The 17858-nt window shown below is 42.7% G+C and overlaps 2 protein-coding genes across 2 annotated transcripts; both read right to left on the reverse strand.

The window, feature by feature from the left end:
* Positions 1-2830: 2830 nt before the first annotated feature.
* On the reverse strand, positions 2831-5538 carry LOC148117571 (uncharacterized). The gene is made up of 5 exons (XM_087902224.1): positions 5241-5538; positions 4814-4910; positions 4040-4167; positions 3613-3709; positions 2831-2974 (listed from the first exon to the last, which is right to left on the reverse strand). Exons 1-5 carry the CDS (start codon positions 5375-5377, stop codon positions 2831-2833), a joined length of 603 nt encoding a protein of 200 aa, XP_087758350.1. The 5' UTR covers positions 5378-5538.
* Positions 5539-5929: 391 nt separating this feature from the next.
* LOC148117572 (ankyrin repeat domain-containing protein 33B-like) lies at positions 5930-12907 on the reverse strand. The gene is made up of 7 exons (XM_087902225.1): positions 12649-12907; positions 11732-11849; positions 10836-11009; positions 9442-9548; positions 7192-7258; positions 6610-6642; positions 5930-6109 (listed from the first exon to the last, which is right to left on the reverse strand). Exons 1-7 carry the CDS (start codon positions 12900-12902, stop codon positions 5930-5932), a joined length of 933 nt encoding a protein of 310 aa, XP_087758351.1. The 5' UTR covers positions 12903-12907.
* Positions 12908-17858: the final 4951 nt, after the last annotated feature.

A 17858-nucleotide genomic window follows, 5' to 3' on the forward strand; every position in this document is an offset into this window, starting at 1 on the left:
CCCAACAGTTCCACTCTTGGGAATATACCCTAGAGATTCCCTAACATACTACAAAAGCATTTGTTCTACTATGTTCATAGCAGCACTATTTGTAATAGCCAGAACCTGGAAACAGCCTAGGTGCCCCTCAATAGAAGAATGGTTAAAAAAGGTGTGGAACATATACACATTAGAGTTTTACTCAGCGGTAAAAAACAATGACATCTTGAATTTTGCATGCAAATGAATGGAAATTGAAAACGCTTTACTGAGTGAGGTAAGCCAGACCCAAAAAGAGGAACACGGTATGTATTCACTCATAAGTGGATTCTAACCATAATTAAAGGTCTTTGAGCCTATTATTCGTGATCCTAGAGAAGCTAATTAAGAAGATAAACCTGATGAAGATTTTTTAGCTATCCGCCAGGAGGTAGGAAATAGACAAGAGTCCCAGGTAACCTCGGGTGCATGGGGGGGGGGTGGGAGGGTTGATGGAAGGGGAGAGGGTTAGAGAGAAGGGAGTAGGGGAGGAATGGGGAAAGCTCGGTGGCCTGGGATGGGGGGGGAGGAAGGATGAATTTGGGATCAGGGAAGAATATATTTCAACTAAGGGAGTCATTTTAGGGTTTACAGGAGACTTGATTATATATGGGATCCCAGGTCCAAGGAGAGATCCCCCAGATTGTTCTCTGGACAGAGGAGAGGGTGCCTGAATCGGCCGTGGCCCATAACCATACTGATGTATATTTTGCTTATCACCATAGATCCTTCATCTGGCAAAGGACGGCGATACAGACGGAGACCCACATTGGAGCACCGGACTGAGCCCCCCAAGGTCCAAATGAGGACCAGAAGGAGGAAGAACATGAAAAACGAAATCAGGACTGCAAGGGATGCTTTCACCCACTGATACAAGGGAACGGATCTAATGAGAGTTTACCAAGGACAGTTGGACTGGGACTGAACGAGGACGTGATCTAACCAGATTCTCGGAATTTGGCCGGATTCTCTGAATGTGGCTGGCCCGAAGTATTTCTGAAAAGCCATTGACTATAATACTGGGACCTGTTTCCTCTGCATATACTGGATTTTGGGGATCCAGTCTGTTTGGATACGCACCTTCCTGGACCTGGAGGGAGGGGGGAGGAACTTGAACTTCCCACAGGGCAGGAAACCCTGACTGCCCTAAGGGACAAAGAGGGAGGAGGAGAGGGAGTGGGGGGAGTAGGAGGGTATTGGGAAGAGGGGCAGAAATGGAAACTTTTATAATTTAATAAAATTTACTTTCGAAAAAAAAACAAACAAAAAAAAGAAAAAGAAAAAAAAAATTCACTGATCTGTATTCACTTTAGAAGAACTAGACTGTTAAAGCCAGGGTCTTGCTTTATCGTCCTCCAATATTGGATTGTTCAGGGAAATTTTATCACTGTAACCACTGATAGTGTATAAGCTTTGTTTTCTTTCTGTTTGAATCGAAGCCCAGAGTTTGGGAATCTTAAAAGAGGACCTGCTCAGCTTTTGGAGTGTGTAGGGGGGGTAAAGAATAAACTTCATAAGGAGGCTCTCTGCTTTCACGTGGTAACGCTACCCTGGTGCCATGCAGGGAGTAAGAGGCAGACTTACAGACCGTGGTGGTCCTGGAGAAGAATTCCCAGAAGGCCGAGGTGGAGGCCGAGGTGGAGGCCGAGGTGGAGGCCGAGGTGGAGGCCGAGGTGGAGGCCGAGGTGGAGGCAGAGGTGCCCTTCTCTTGCGCACAGGCACCTTTGGTGGCAGAATGCCACCTGGTCCTGGGCTTCCTCCTGCACCATTAACGGAACAGACAGAAGTAAGTAGAGTTGGACCTGTAGTACCTGGTGGACCTGGGTTACTGGATAAAGGCCAGTACTCTCAGAAACTTTATAGACCGGCCTCACTAAAGACACCTGCAGAGCTGCATTGATGACCAGATTTATTTTTTTAAACCACAAAATATTTGAAATTTATAATTCCACATTTATAATGCTCGCCACAACATTATGATTATTCCTTGTCTGTACTCCAGTATTTTAACCATTTGTGAAGCAACATGAAAACAAGTTAAATGGTAGTGTGCTGAGTTTTTTTTTGCTTTTAAGGATGATTGTTTGAAGACTTAACAATTGGAACTCCTTATGAGCATACTCAAATTCATTGTGGAGAGTCAAGTACGCCTCTAAGTGTAACAAAGTGTATGGTTGTGAATTTTCAAAACATTCTCAATTTTTATAAGCTGTCAAACAGATAAAGTTGCAGAGGGTCCATGATGTCACCAGTGTGGCTACCAGGCACAAGCTCAGCCTCAGCATGTGGCCTCCGCCTTGCCTGCCCAGAGTATGTCCTAAAGTGCATGTGTGATCCAGGGTGGTGTCGTGAGGTGTAATTTTCTCAGATGCCTGAAGAGTGTCACCTCTGTCACTTGTACCTGCAGATGGTTGTTTGTCAGGCGTGCTGGTAGGCTTGGGCCCAATTGCATCCTCCTCATTTGGAGGACAAAGTCCTTCCTGCGATTTTTCTTCCACCTAAGAAATTGTGAGATGTTAGTGTTCATTAAAAATTTCACTGATCTGTATTCACTTTAGAAGAACTAGACTGTTAAAGCCAGGGTCTTGCTTTATCGTCCTCCAATATTGGATTGTTCAGGGAAATTTTATCACTGTAACCACTGATAGTGTATAAGCTTTGTTTTCTTTCTGTTTGAATCGAAGCCCAGAGTATGGGAATCTTAAAAGAGGATCTGCTCAGCTTTTGGAGTGTGTACGGGGGTAAAAAATAAACTTCATAAGGAGACTCTCTGTTTTCACGTGGTGACGCTACCCTGGTGCTATACAGGGAGTTAGAGGCAGACATAGAGACCATGGTTGTCCTGGAAAAGAATTCCCAGGTGGCCGAGGTGGCTACGGAGGAAGAGGCAGAGGTGCCCTTCTCTTGCGCACAGGCGCCTTTGGTGGCAAAATGCCACCTGGTCCTGGGCTTCCTCCTGCACCATTAACGGAACAGACAGAAGTAAGTAGAGTTGGACCTGTAGTACCTGGTAGACCTGAGTTACTGGATAAAGGCCAGTACTCTCAGAAACTTAATAGACCGGTCTCAATAAAGACCTGCAGAGCTGCATTGATGACCAGATTTATTTTTTTAAACCAGAAAATGTTTGAAATTTATAATTACATATTCATAATGCTCGCCACAACATTATGATTATTCCTTGTCTGTACTCCAGTATTTTAACCATTTGTGAAGAAACATGAAAACAAGTTAAATGGCAGTGTGCTGAGTTTTTTTTTCTTTTAAGGATGATTGTTTGAAGACTTAACAATTGGAACTCCTTATGAGCATACTCAAATTCATTGTGGAGAGTCAAGTACGCCTCTAAGTGTAACAAAGTGTATGGTTGTGAATTTTCAAAACATTCTCAATTTTTATAAGCTGTCAAACAGATAAAGTTGCAGAGGGTCCATGATGTCACCAGTGTGGCTACCAGGCGCAAGCTCAGCCTCAGCATGTGGCCTCCGCCTTGCCTGCCCAGAGTATGTCCTAAAGTACATGTGTGATCCAGGGTGGTGTCGTGAGGTGTAATTTTCTCAGATGCCTGAAGAGTGTCACCTCTGTCACTTGTACCTGCAGATGGTTGTTTGTCAGGCGTGCTGGTAGGCTTGGGCCCAATTGCATCCTCCTCATGTGGAGGACAAAGTCCTTCCTGCGATTTTTCTTCCACCTAAGAAATTGTGAGATGTTAGTGTTCATTAAATATTTCACTGATCTGTATTCACTTTAGAAGAACTAGACTGTTAAAGCCAGGGTCTTGCTTTATCATCCTCCAATATTGGATTGTTCAGGGAAATTTTACCACTGTAACCACTGATAGTGTATAAGCTTTGTTTTCTTTCTCTTTGAATCGAAGCCCAGAGTTTGGGAAGCTTAAAAGAGGACCTACTCAGCTTTTGGAGTGTGTAGGGGGGTAAAGAATAAACTTCATAAGGAGGGTCTCTGCTTTCATGTGGTGACGCTAACCTGGTGCCATGCAGGGAGTAAGAGGCAGACTTACAGACCGTGGTGGTCCTGGAGAAGAATTCCCAGGAGGCCGAGGGGGAGGGGGAGGGGGAGGCAGAGGTGCCCTTCTCTTGCACACAGGCGCCTTTGGTGGCAGAATGCCACCTGGTCCTGGGCTTCCTCCTGCACCATTAACGGAACAGACAGAAGTAAGTAGAGTTGGACCTGTAGTACCTGGTGGACCTGGGTTACTGGATAAAGGCCAGTACTCTCAGAAACTTAATAGACCGGCCTCACTAAAGAGACCTGCCGAGCTGCATTGATGACCAGATTTATTTTTTTAAACCAGAAAATGTTTGAAATTTATAATTCCACATTTATAATGCTCGCCACAACATTATGATTATTCCTTGTCTGTACTCCAGTATTTTAACCATTTGTGAAGAAACATGAAAACAAGTTAATTGGTAGTGTGGTGATATCGTTTTTTTTTTTCTTTTAAGGATGATTGTTTGAAAACTTAACAATTGGAACTCCTTATGAGCATACTCAAATTCATTGTGGAGAGTCAAGTACGCCTCTAAGTGTAACAAAGTGTATAGTTGTGAATTTTCAAAACATTCTCAATTTTTATAAGCTGTCAAACAGATAAAGTTGCAGAGGGTCCTTGATGTCACCAGTGTGGCTACCAGGCGCAAGCTCAGCCTCAGCATGTGGCCTCCGCCTTGCCTGCCCAGAGTATGTCCTAAAGTACATGTGTGATCCAGGGTGGTGTCGTGAGGTGTAATTTTCTCAGATGCCTGAAGAGTGTCACCTCTGTCACTTGTACCTGCAGATGGTTGTTTGTCAGGCGTGCTGGTAGGCTTGGGCCCAATTGCATCCTCCTCATGTGGAGGACAAAGTCCTTCCTGCGATTTTTCTTCCACCTAAGAAATTGTGAGATGTTAGTGTTCATTAAAAATTTCACTGATCTGTATTCACTTTAGAAGAACTAGACTGTTAAAGTCAGGGTCTTGCTTTATCGTCCTCCAATATTGGATTGTTCGGGGAAATTTTATCACTGTAACCACTGATAGTGTATAAGCTTTGTTTTCTTTCTGTTTGAATCGAAGCCCAGAGTTTGGGAATCTTAAAAGAGGACCTGCTCAGCTTTTGGAGTGTGTAGGGGGGTAAAGAATAAACTTCATAATGAGGCTCTCTGTTTTCACGTGGTGATGCTACCCTGGTGCCATGCAGGGAGTAAGAGGCAGACTTACAGACCGTGGTGGTCCTGGAGAAGAATGCCCAGGTGGCCAAGGTGGAGGCCGAGGTGGAGGCAGAGGTGCCCTTCTCTTGCGCACAGGCGCCTTTGGTGGCAAAATGCCACCTGGTCCTGGGCTTCCTCCTGCACCATTAACGGAACAGACAGAAGTAAGTAGAGTTGGACCTGTAGTACCTGGTGGACCTGGGTTACTGGATAAAGGCCAGTACTCTCAGAAACTTAATAGACTGGCCTCACTAAAGACCTGCAGAGCTGCATTGATGACCAGATTTATTTTTTTAAACCAGAAAACGTTTGAAATTTATAATTACATATTTATTATGCTCGCCACAACATTATGATTATTCCTTGTCTGTACTCCAGTATTTTAACTCTTTGTGAAGCAACATAAAGACAAATTAAATGGCAGTGTGCTGAGTTTTGTTTTTTTTTTTCTTTTAAGGATGATTGTTTGAAGACTTAACAATTGGAACTCCTTATGAGCATACTCAAATTCATTGTGGAGAGTCAAGTACGCCTCTAAGTGTAACAAAGTGTATGGTTGTGAATTTTCAAAACATTCTCAATTTTTATAAGCTGTCAAACAGATAAAGTTGCAGAGGGTCCATGATGTCACCAGTGTGGCTACCAGGCGCAAGCTCAGTCTCAGCATGTGGCCTCCGCCTTGCCTGCCCAGAGTATGTCCTAAAGTACATGTGTGATCCAGGGTGGTGTCGTGAGGTGTAATTTTCTCAGATGCCTGAAGAGTGTCACCTCTGTCACTTGTACCTGCATATGGTTGTTTGTCAGGCGTGCTGGTAGGCTGGGCCCAATTGCATCCTCCTCATTTGGAGGACAAAGTCCTTCCTGTGATTTTTCTTCCACCTAAGAAATTGTGAGATGTTAGTGTTCATTAAAAATTTCACTGATTTTTATTCACTTTAGAAGATCTTATCTTTTAATGCCAGAGTGTTTTTCATCCAAATTTCTATTCCATGTATGTGATGCAAAATGCATATTATTTTCCTGTCGTAATAAATTCTTGCTTATTATTGTCCTCCATATCATTGCATCTGTCAAAGTGCTTCAGAGAACCCCATTGGTCCACTGAGTCACATTTAAAATCATTAATATTCACCTTCTGATTTACCCAAATCTTACTTTAGGGCTTCAGATCCCACAGTGCATTATGTTGAGGTCACTTTACTATGAATAGATAAATGTCCAATTATAACCCTTAAATATTGTAAATTGTGAACATGATACAGAGAAACAGGGTGTATATTGTTGTCAAATATAGAACAAATATTCAGAAACCAAAGTGTTTCTATATTGTAATTGAATCTTAATGTCTAGAACTGCTGGCTTTTGGGGGAAATACTTACTGTGTGACTGGAGGAAGTGTTTTCATTATCCTCCTAGTGGAATCAAATAGAAAACATGCTGTAATCTCTTCATAATGAAAACTTGGCTGAACAGATTACAAATCACTAAATTTCCACAATTTCTTGCTAGTGTAAATACAGAAACAAAGAGATAGACAGAGGAGATGCTCTTATCTGTGATATTGAAATAGGAATCGCCAAGGGAAGAGGAAACCTACCTGCAATTATGCTGAAGACAAAGGCACCTGGGTGATGCCTGGACCACTGCAATAACTGGACCCGTTAAAATTTATTCAAGTGCATTACCTCAATCGTTTTTTAAAATCATTCTAATGTGTATTTATTTCTGCAAACCATCCTTGGTCAAACATCAGGCACCTTCCTGTGTTTCCAGCTCATTCTCTTATTGGGCCACTGCTACCTGCAAGGACTTACTGCTCACTGGAATTTATAGAAAGGATGGTCCACAAATACCAAATGCTTTTCTCTGACCAAATCTCCATATTAAACTGTGATAGATAGACTTCTGCTGCATTTTAACAAAATTCATAAGAAAACAAATTTCACCAAGGAGAGTTTTACCTTAATAACTGAGGTAGGGTCCTTGTCCTCTGTTTTACGTGCAGCATCTTTGGCATTTTCAGAGAGACTTTAGAATAAAAACATGTAGTGTTTGGTGAATTTGGTCCTTAGAGAAACTCTGTTGAAAGATTTGTTACCTGTATACTAAGTAACATTTTTCATTTATGTAATTCAACATTGATCCCTGTCTTAAAGGTGTTTGTTGCTTTTGTAGTTTCAACTTATTGCAATCTATGTAACATTCAGTGAAGACTCAGTCATAGTTCTATTTAAAAATAAAATTTAAAAAGACAGTGGTTTTGGAGATGGCTCAGTCAATAAGATGTTTGCTGCCCATACAAAACACCTGAGTTTAAATCCTCAGCATCCACATAAAATACTGGGCATGGACACATGCACATGTAACCCCAGTACTGTGGGTGGAGGAGACAGGTTACCATTTGGGCTTATTGGCTGCCAGACCAGCTTCAGGGTCAGTCAGAGATCTTATTTCAAAAGGAAAAGTTAGAGAATGATACAAGACACCAATATCCTCCTCTTTCCTTCATGTCTGCACAGAAAAATATGAAAAGCACAGAAAAAACATGTAAAGTACAAACACACACACACACACACACACACACACACACACATACACACACATCCAAACACATAAGGGGGTGAATGGTTTTTTCCACACACTTTGTTCTGATGGTTGCAGTAACTGATTGTTCTGTGCTCTAAGCACTTAATGCTCCTATTTCATTTTTTCCCCAACCCTAAAGCACGTTGGCCTGTTTTCTGTCAATAAATTTTTTAGGCATTTCATTTAGTCTCACACTCTCTCCCAAGGAGTTGCTTTGGTAAAACACAAAATAGACTCTATGTCTAAGCATTAAGCTGCCAAGAATCTCAGAAGTCACCATATTTTGGTGCCTTGAAGTGGCCTTTTGATAGTCAGTCCACAGTATATGATGAAACTCTTTATGCTCAAGGGCATTTCTGAGCCATTTTAAAGGACACCTGGAGTAAGTGGTCAAATGACAAATAAAATAGAAGACTTGACTCAAATAATATGGAAGGCAAAGCCATCACACATGTCGTTCTGTATCTTGGATGGGAATATCAGGGAATGCATGTCCCCTGACACAAAACAAGTACATGAAGATGAGGGATTCTAAACTATGTTTAGAATATATAGTATGTACAAAAGTGTATTTACAATAAAAATAAAGCACACACAGTCTTTACTTTTTAATTCATCTGACATTAAACTTACATGTGTGAACAAAAAAAAAGGAATCTTTTGAGTTTTAAACCTGAACTCATCTTGAATACCTAGTGTCCTATTTAGAGCTGTTATTTCTGTGATAAAACACCATGACCAATATGAGCTTGGGGACAAAAGGATTCATTTGCTTATATGTCCACATCATAGTCCATAATTAAAGAAAATCAGGGCAGGAACTCAAACAGGGAAGGAAGCTGGAGACAGTAGCTGATACACAGTCCATAGAGGGAAGCTGCTTACTGGCTTGCTCATCCTGCTTTCTTATAGAACTCAGGACCACGAGCCCTGGGACAGCACCACCTACGATGTGCTAGGTCCTCATCCATCAATCACTAATTTTAAAAAATGCCTTACAACTAGATCTTATTGAGGCATCTTCTCAATGGAGTCTTAGTTCTTTGTACTCATTGTGGATAAGTGTCCCTAAGCAGATTAACTAGTTCAGGAGTTTGGGTACACAGATTCATTTCAAACAGGACAGAAGAAAACAGTAACAGCATCTGGCAATATCATTTAATTGATGGATAACCTAATGTATTTGCTTGTTCAAAATTCATTTAAAGCAGAGTGAGTGATCAAAGAGACAACATGATTTTAAAAAACTATGTTGAACGTAGTATATTGAAAAATATATAAGGAACAGAATAAAAATACTAAAATTATAAATTTCAGTGTTGAGAATAAAGTTGACACTTTTCAATGTGAACAACATTAATGTGAAGTTGCCTTAACTAGTAGAAAACTGCCAATCAAATCAGATTAGAAACGACAAACTTGTTTTTAAACGGGAAGCTGAGCCCTCGTACACACTGTTCCTTTGTTTATGTTGGAAGAGTCTCATTCACACTCCCTATGAGCTAGGCTTTCTCAATATGTGCTTCTGAGTTGAAGTCATATTCCTTCTATCACTTTAGTGTTCATTACTTAAGCGATGTCACCCTCAAGAACAGCGCTAAGATTGTAAAAAGGGGAAACAGTACCTATTTGGCTTAAGCACCAAATGTGCCTCTGCACCTTGTTTTATTAAAAAATCCACCATTTCTTGTCGTCCCTTGTATACGGCGAGTTCGTACGGGGTCAACCCATACTGTAAAGAAAAAAAAAATCATTTTATAGATTGACATGCTTCTCAACTGAAAAAGTATCACAGATTTTGTAAACAAAAAGAGTCACAAAAGGATAGAGTTTCCTTCAGCCCTTGCTGCAGATTCATACACACAGGGGCTTCCTTCCCTTTGACACACCTTCCCCTGTCCAACACTGCCCATGAACACCACTCATCTCCAGAAGTTCCCACAAATGCTCTCTGGTTCCAAGCTTCTTATCTCCATGGAGATGTGCCTCCATTTCCCAACCCTCAAACATCGAGTTAGATTTGGTGTGCCTCTGTTGAATGAGTGATTCAAGAGGCATCTCTGGAGCAGTTTCTCAATGTTTTTCAAAACAATTTTTTCCCTAAACTAACAATTATCTCACAAACCAAACATCATTTCCTATTGTAGTGATGGAAATGCTGGAGGAAGACCCCAGACTCAAATGGTATGTAAACACAAAGAGTGCTTATTCTTCTGAAATAGCCAGCATGCAGTCCATCACCCATATAAAATGTCAATGAGGACCAGGGACAAAGACATGGATGCCCTTTTAAAGAGGACATGGGGAATTCTAAGTATCGTTTTTATAATTGGGCAGTCAGGAAGCAGTTACATGAGGTGCATGTTGATTGTACAGGACTAGTAACAGTTTCATCCATTGTTACCATTTTTCTGTCACATATTGCAGCCAGATCCTGCAACTCTGGGTCTCCCAGCCTTATAAGGCCAGGTTTGGAACTGTTTAGCCGATTGGCTAAACTTGACTGGGGAACTTCCTGGATTTAGGCTTAGGACATTAATTAAAATGGAGTCACTACTTGTCTAGGATGGAGTCACAATGAAAATTTGAAAAGGTTAAATAAAGATGTCTTCTCAGTATGTTTTCTTCAGTGATCAAATTTCCACATTTGCCTGTGTGCCTGTGACTTTTCCACTCTAGCCTCATCTCTGGGAGACAAAGCACATCAGTAGCTTCTTAACTGTAACAGATTTCTTGAGTTTTCTACAGACATTTACCTTAACATTATTTTTTATTGTTTGTGTGTATATGGAGTACGTGTGGGCCCAAGTACCTTACTTGTTCAATTTTAAAGTAAAGCCCAAGTCTGAAACAAAATATACTGTGCCGAGTTTCTTTAAGTTACCTGCAAAACTATGAAAAACAGATTGGGAGAAATGTTTGAACAGATTCAGAGAGACTGCTTGAGCTTCAGAATGTGGAAAGTGATCTGAGTGTCAATGCTGGAAGTACATTGCGGATGAAGTTGAATGAATTTTACCTTTGTTTTAGCGTTGATATCATCCTGGTATTTAAGCAGTTTTCCAGCAATAATGATGTTCCCTCTGAGGACTGCATGGTGGAAGGCTGCATCCCCAACAAAATCTGTGATGTGGGGATCAGCACCCTGCGTGAGTAGTATATTCACGCATTCCACGTTGTCCCACTGGGTCGCCTGTGGGTATTGTATAAAGAAAGAGATACTGAATTCAAGAAAGTCAGGATAAGCTTTCCAACAAGTGCATTGAATAGTTACCCTTGGATCAGACCAATTGTTTAGGTTACGCCTATTATCTCTTTTTTGAGACTGGGCTCTCTCAAGTACCCCACGCTTGCCTAAATTCATAACCTCCCACCAAAGTTTCCCAAGTCGTAGAATTTCAGGGGTGTGCCACCACACCTCAATATTAAAGCATTACACCAGCACTGTCTGGCCATTGTTGTAGTGGGGGAGGTTGCTAGTTCATTTGCTTGCTTTGATAGCTTGACACAGGCTGAAGATACTGGGAAAGAAGGAACCTCACTAGAAGAATCACCTCCACCAGACTGGACTCTGGGAAGTCTGTAGAGCATTTTCTTGATTGAGGTTGATATGGGAGGATACAGCTTCCTAGGGAAGGTGGCATGACTGGGCAGGTGGTCCTGAGTAGTGTAAGAAATCTGAGCAAGCCTTGGAAAAAGCCATGGGAAAGCAGCATACCCCCATGACCTCTACCTCTGGTCCTGATTGAGCTTCTGCTCTGGTTTCCCTTCATGACTGACTGTGATGTGGAAGTGTAGGTCGAATAAATATTTCTTTTCTCACGCTGATTTTGGTCAGTGTTTCATCACAGCAACAAAACCAAACAAGGATAATATCTAATCCATTTCATACTAAAACTCTTGCCTGATAGCTACCTTGATCAAGGGCGTGCGGCCTTCGTCATCTACTATGTTTATATTCGTACAGTTGTTAGATGTTAAGAATTTTACCACGTCCGGGTGGTTATGCGCACAGGCATAGTGGAGCGCTGTCCTACAAATTGAGAAGACATTTTAGGAAACTAAAGATTACTATGTAAAATCACATTCAAGTGTAAACACTATATGGCAAAGTGCATTTCCTTCTGATGTAAGAGAAAAAACTAAAATGTTCTTATTTACTTATTTCTCTACTTAGGTGTTCATTTGCTGTGCTAGGCATATAGAGCATGGCTGTCCCATTCAAGGAAAGTGCTCTATCACAAGCTTCATCCTTCCTCAGAGAAGCCTCTCTGGATTACAGGAGAACACCTATTAGAATGATCTCAGCTTGGATTTGAATCCTACCCCAATCACTGTTAGTTATTAGTTACCACTTAGACTACCTATGAGCTCCATGACTCAATCTCTCCAGGAGATCCAACACCCTCTTCCTATGTGTGTGTGGTACGTTGAAAATACATGCAGGCAAAACACTCAAACCTATAAAATTTTAAGTGCACAGGTAAAAAAATGTACTTGGTTTTCTTAACTAAATCCCTTTAAAGCACCCAATAATAAAGTGCTCTAAAAGAGACAATGTAAAAGGATTTGTAAACTAACTGAAGTTTTTTGTTTCGCTTTCTTAAAGAAGGCCTTCGAGCTGCCCTTCCAAGGTGTGTGGGTTTCAGGTGCCTAGGAGCCTAAAGCAGGCACAAAACCCAGTGGTCTCCATGAAAAAGAGCCTTAAGCAGCATGACCTCTGCCCTCCCTCAGGCTGCAGATCTGGAAAGTATGTTTCTCCCTGGTAGACCCTGACTGTCCCCAACAGTTTCCACCCCTCCTGCCCCTCGACCCTCCCCAGACCCCATTACCTGCCCCTTCTGTCGCATTCATTTATGTAGTATTCGCTGCCATTAATGAATCTTTTGACTAAGGTCACATCACCCACACCGGCCGCCCTCTGAAGCTGCCCCTCAGGATCGTATCCAATGAGGGGCACGGAAAATCGCTGCCGATTCTGACCAAAGCACCCATGACCCAGGCATGTGGGCCATAGGCGGGTATACCAGCGACTCCGCTGAGATGCTCTAAAAGTTAGGGCATCGCATTTGAAATCTTCCTGCATGTTGAGCCTCAAGGCTCCGCAGGCCCTCCCGCCCCACCTCCCCGGCCCTCCCGGCCCCTCTGGCCCTCCCGGCCCTCCCGGCCCTCCCTTCCTTCCCCTTTAGCCACCCGCACCCTCCCAAACACTATTTGAAACACTAATAGTCTGAAACACTATTTAAGTCTCCCCACTGAACCAAATAAGCGTCCCGCTAGGGCAGATCCTTGGTTCAGTGTGAGTGGAACTCTGCTTCCTCCTTAGCAACAGAGTTCCATGGGCATAGTGATGTGCTGTGAGCACACAATGGTGCTCAGCAGCTGTGCACCATGTGTGTTCTGCGCATGCCCAAGTCAGACTCCAGAGACGAAAGCCTACAGTGCTCAGCACATGTAGACAAATATTGGATGTTTTCTCTTTTAAGGATGTTCCCTTTTAAGGTTCTGATATGGCAACTACAATCATAATACACAGAGGTTTGGAACCTACAAAGGGACCAGAAGGGAGGAGAGTATCTCTCAAGGAAAGGAAGTAGTCTATAGTGTTTGGAAGCTAAAAGGAAAACTAGAATTGGATGGTTTAGTAAAAGGGGGATGGGACAGAAAGGTAAAGAAGGGAAAATAGAGAGGGACAACCAATACTAAAGGTTCTTTGAAAAACTATATGGAAACTGACTACCCTAGAAGCTTCCTATACATATGTAAAAGGAAACCAAAGGGAGAGAAGACTTCAACTAAACATCTTGTGCCACCAAATGAAACCTCCAGTGCCAGGAACAGGTTACAGCCTGTTGAGTCATTAACCAAAGGGACCCATGGAAACCAACAAATAGCACAGCTATTGCCAGGGTTCTTGGTTGCTCACAAAGCCTAATGTTAAGGTCTTGTTTCTGAAGGTGACACTTCTGTCACTGAATATGGAGAAGTTGAGCTGCTGTCTAACTAGATTATTCACCTACTAACCAGAGTTCATGGTACTGGAAGGTATTCTGCGTGCTCCTGGAGGAGAAAGGGAGTCCTCAATACCTCTCAGCACAAACCCTTCAACCTACAACCACACCCACATGGAAGAAAGCTCACAGACATCTGTAAATTTATTTCTAGGGGATACAGCCCCCTCTTGTGTCTTCGAAGGCACCAGTCATGCAGACAGTGAACATAGATACATGCAGACAAAACATATATAGACATGAAATAAATGTGATCTATAAATATTGAGAAGTGATCTATGTAGTAAGTTCACTCTTTTAAAGTGTACAACCTGGTAGATTTTTAGTATGTTCTTTAAATTATGCAACCATCACCCTATTTATTTTTAAAATATTTTCGTCATTTGAGACAACAACCCTTTGTTCATGAGTAGTTACTCTTCATTCATCCAGACCCCACTTCCTATCAGTTACCAATGTAACTTTTTGCTTCAAGTGTCTCATTCTGGATGTTTAATAGAAATCAAATCATCTAATAAAAAGTGTCCCATTCTTCAGTCTTTTGGCTACTTTCAACTGAGCTTAATGGTTGTGATATTTATTCATGTTATGGGATGTATCAGTTCTTTACCCTTTTCCATGGCTAGAAACTAGATTATTGTATTAACACACCATCCTTTGTTTACTCACTCATCAAGAGGTAGGTAATTACAGTTTCATCCTTTTTTCAGGCGCTAATGGCTGCACTATCTTCATCTACAGTTTCAGCAGTAATGTAGCAGGTTCCTGTCCTCCGGTATCTTTACACTTTCAAATATGTCCCAGCACATGTGCATGCTAGACAAATGGTCTACCTGTGACCTATATCCTCAGCATGCAACATATACTTTTCAATTTTTATACCAGATTTTGTTGTCCAGCTTCAACCTCATATATGTGACACACACACGCATGCACGCACGCATGCACGCACGCATTCCTCTACCAAGTGCTGGGATTGCAGAGCTGTGCTACCATGATTGACTTATCTTTTGTATTTTCACCATCTTAATGATATCAAGTATCATCTCATTGAGCTTTGATTTGCAGTACTTGAGGGCTGATGGTGTAGAACATCTTCCAGGGTGCCGGTGGGACACTTGGAAATCTCTCCAGGTCCTATAACACATGGCTGAGGTTCAAACTGTGGCTGGTAAGGGACAGACAAATATGCCATGCAGATGGAGATTGAGTGTGAAGTTTTATTAAAAGGAGGAGTGTAGAGGGAGGAAATGACAGGAGGAAGGAAGAGAGAGGAAGAGAGAGGGAGGGAGGAGGGAGAAGGGAAAGAGGATGAGACCTGCTTCCCTCAGTGGGGAAAAAAGAGAAAAAGAGAGAAGGGGAAGGGAGGGTGAGAGAGAGGGAGGAAGAGAGGGAGGGAGGGAAGGAGGGAAGGAGGGAAGGAGGGAGGAAAGGAGAGCACTAGAGAGACTGGTAGGGGACAGAGCATCTCTTAAAGGGACAGGATACCATTTGCTATACAACCAGGCATAGGGCTTGAGGTGCTGTGATGCAGCTGAATACTAACAAAATTTCTCTTGAGATCCATTGCCCTCTGTGTCACTGGGCTCTCATTCTAGTGCTGAGTCATAAGAAATTTATACGTTCTGAAGAAAAAATCCTATAGGCCTATATATGGTTATATACAATACATGGGAAGAAATCCAACAGCAGGGGATATATAATGATTTCTTCTGGGTCTAAAGGAATAAGGAAAGTAGGGACTTGATCATCGGGTCCTTGTGTATTATATAATTACTGATTGTACTGAAAAAATTTAGTTACCTGAAAATGTTGCTGCTTTTTTTTTTTTTAGTGTTAGAGAGGGGACCTGGAACCTTCCATGTATAAGGCAAGCTCACACTATGCCCAAGCTGCATGCTCAGCCCTATGTTTTCCTTAACAGCTAGCATTTTACAGGCATTTACTTATTTAGGAAGGGAGAGGAATATAAGAAACACTTCTCTGTTTTATTTTTTAATGAAAAGAATGTTAGCAGGAAGAAGCCCTAAGAATAGGGCCACTGAAATGTCTCAGCACCTAAGGCCATTTTTCTTTTTTTTTTTAAGTTTATTAAATTATGAAAGTTTCCATTTCCGCCCCTCCTCCCAGCACCCTCCCACTCCCCCGTCCCCCTCCTCCTCCCTCTCCATCCCTAAGAGCAGTCAGGGCTTCCAGCCCTGTGGGAAGTTCAAGTTCCTCCCCCCTCTCTCCAGGTCCAGGAAGGTGAGTATCCAAACAGACTGGATCCCAAAAATCCAGTATATGCAGAGGAAACAAGTCCCAGTGTCATTGTCAATGGCTTTTCAGAAAGGCTCCGGGCCAGCCACATTCAGAGAATCCGGCCACATTCAGAAAATCTGGTTGGATCACATGCTCGTTCAGTCCCAGTCCAACTGTCCTTGGTGAACTCTCATTAGATCAGTCCCCTTGTATCAGTGGGTGATCGCACCCCTCGCGGTCCTGAGTTTTTTTTCATGTTCTTCCTCCTTCTGCCCCTCATTTGGACCATCGGGGGGGGGGGGGGGGGGGCTCAGTCCGATGCTCCAGTGTAAAAGTTTCCATTTCCGCCCCTCCTCCAAACACCCTCCCACTCCCTCCACTCCCTCTCCTCCTCCCTCTTCGTCCCTAAGAGCAGTCAGGGTTTCCTGCCCTGTGGGAAGTTCAAGTTCCTACCCCCTCCCTCCAGGTCCAGGAAGGTGAGTATCCAAACAGACTGGATCCCCAAAATCCAGTATATGCAGAGGAAACAAGTCCCAGTGTCATTGACAATGGCTTTTCAGAAAGACTCCGGGCCAGTCACATTCAGAGAATCTGGCCACATTAAGAGAATCTGGTTGGATCACATGCTCGTTCAGTCCCAGTCCAAATGGCCTTGGTAAGCTCTCATTAGATCCGTCCCCTTGTATCAGTGGGTGATAGCGTCCCTCGCAGTCCTTATTTCCTTTTTCATTTTCTTCGTCCTTCTGCTCCTCATTTGGTCCTTGGGGGGCTCAGTCCGGAGCTCCAATGTGGGTCTCCGTCTGTATCGCCATCCATCGCCAGATGAAGGATCTATGGTGATAAGCAAAATATTCATCAGTATGGTTATAGGCCAAGGCCGGTTCAGGCACCCTCTCCTCTGTCCAGGGAACAATCTGGGGATCTCTCCTTGGACCTGGGATCCCATATATAATCAAGTCTACTGTAAACCCTAAAATGACTCCCTTAGTTGAAATATATTCTTCCCTGATCCCATATTCATCCTTCCTCCCTCCCCCCCATCCCGGTCCAATGAGCTTTCCCCATTCCTCCCCTACTCCCTTCTCTCTAACCCTCTCCCCTTCCAACAACCTTCCCACCCACCCCCCCATGCACCCGAGGTTACCTGGGACTCTTGTCTATTTCCTACCTCCTGGCGGATAGCTAAATGATCTTCATCAGGTTCATCTTCTTATTTAGCTTCTCTAGGATCTCGAATAATAGGCTCAAAGACCTTTAATTATGGTTAGAATCCACTTATGAGTGAATACATACCGTGTTCCTCTTTTTGGGTCTGGCTTACCTCACTCAGTAAAGCGTTTTCTATTTCCATCCACTTGCATGCAAAATTCAAGATGTCATTGTTTTTTACCACTGAGTAAAACTCTAATGTGTATATGTTCCATACCTTTTTTAACCATTCTTCTATTGAGGGGCACCTAGGCTGCTTCCAGGTTCTGGCTATTACAAATAGTGCTGCTATGAACATAGTTGAACAAATGCTTTTGTAGTATGTTAGGGAATCTCTAGGGTATATTCCCAAGAGTGGAATTGCTGGGTCCTGAGGGAGGTTGACTCCCAGCTTCCTGAGAAACCGCCACACTGATTTCCACAGTGGCTGCACAAGTTTGCATTCCCACCAACAATGGATGAGTGTTCCCCTCACTCCACATCCTCTCCAGCATAGGCTATCATTGGTGTTTTTGACTTTAGCTATTCTGACAGGTGGAAGATGGTATCTCAAAGTGGTTTTGATTTGCATTTCCCTGATC

The sequence above is a fragment of the Myodes glareolus genome, chromosome 27, assembly GCF_982192425.1.
Source record: "Myodes glareolus chromosome 27, mMyoGla1.1, whole genome shotgun sequence".
Taxonomy (NCBI): Eukaryota; Metazoa; Chordata; class Mammalia; order Rodentia; family Cricetidae; genus Myodes; species Myodes glareolus.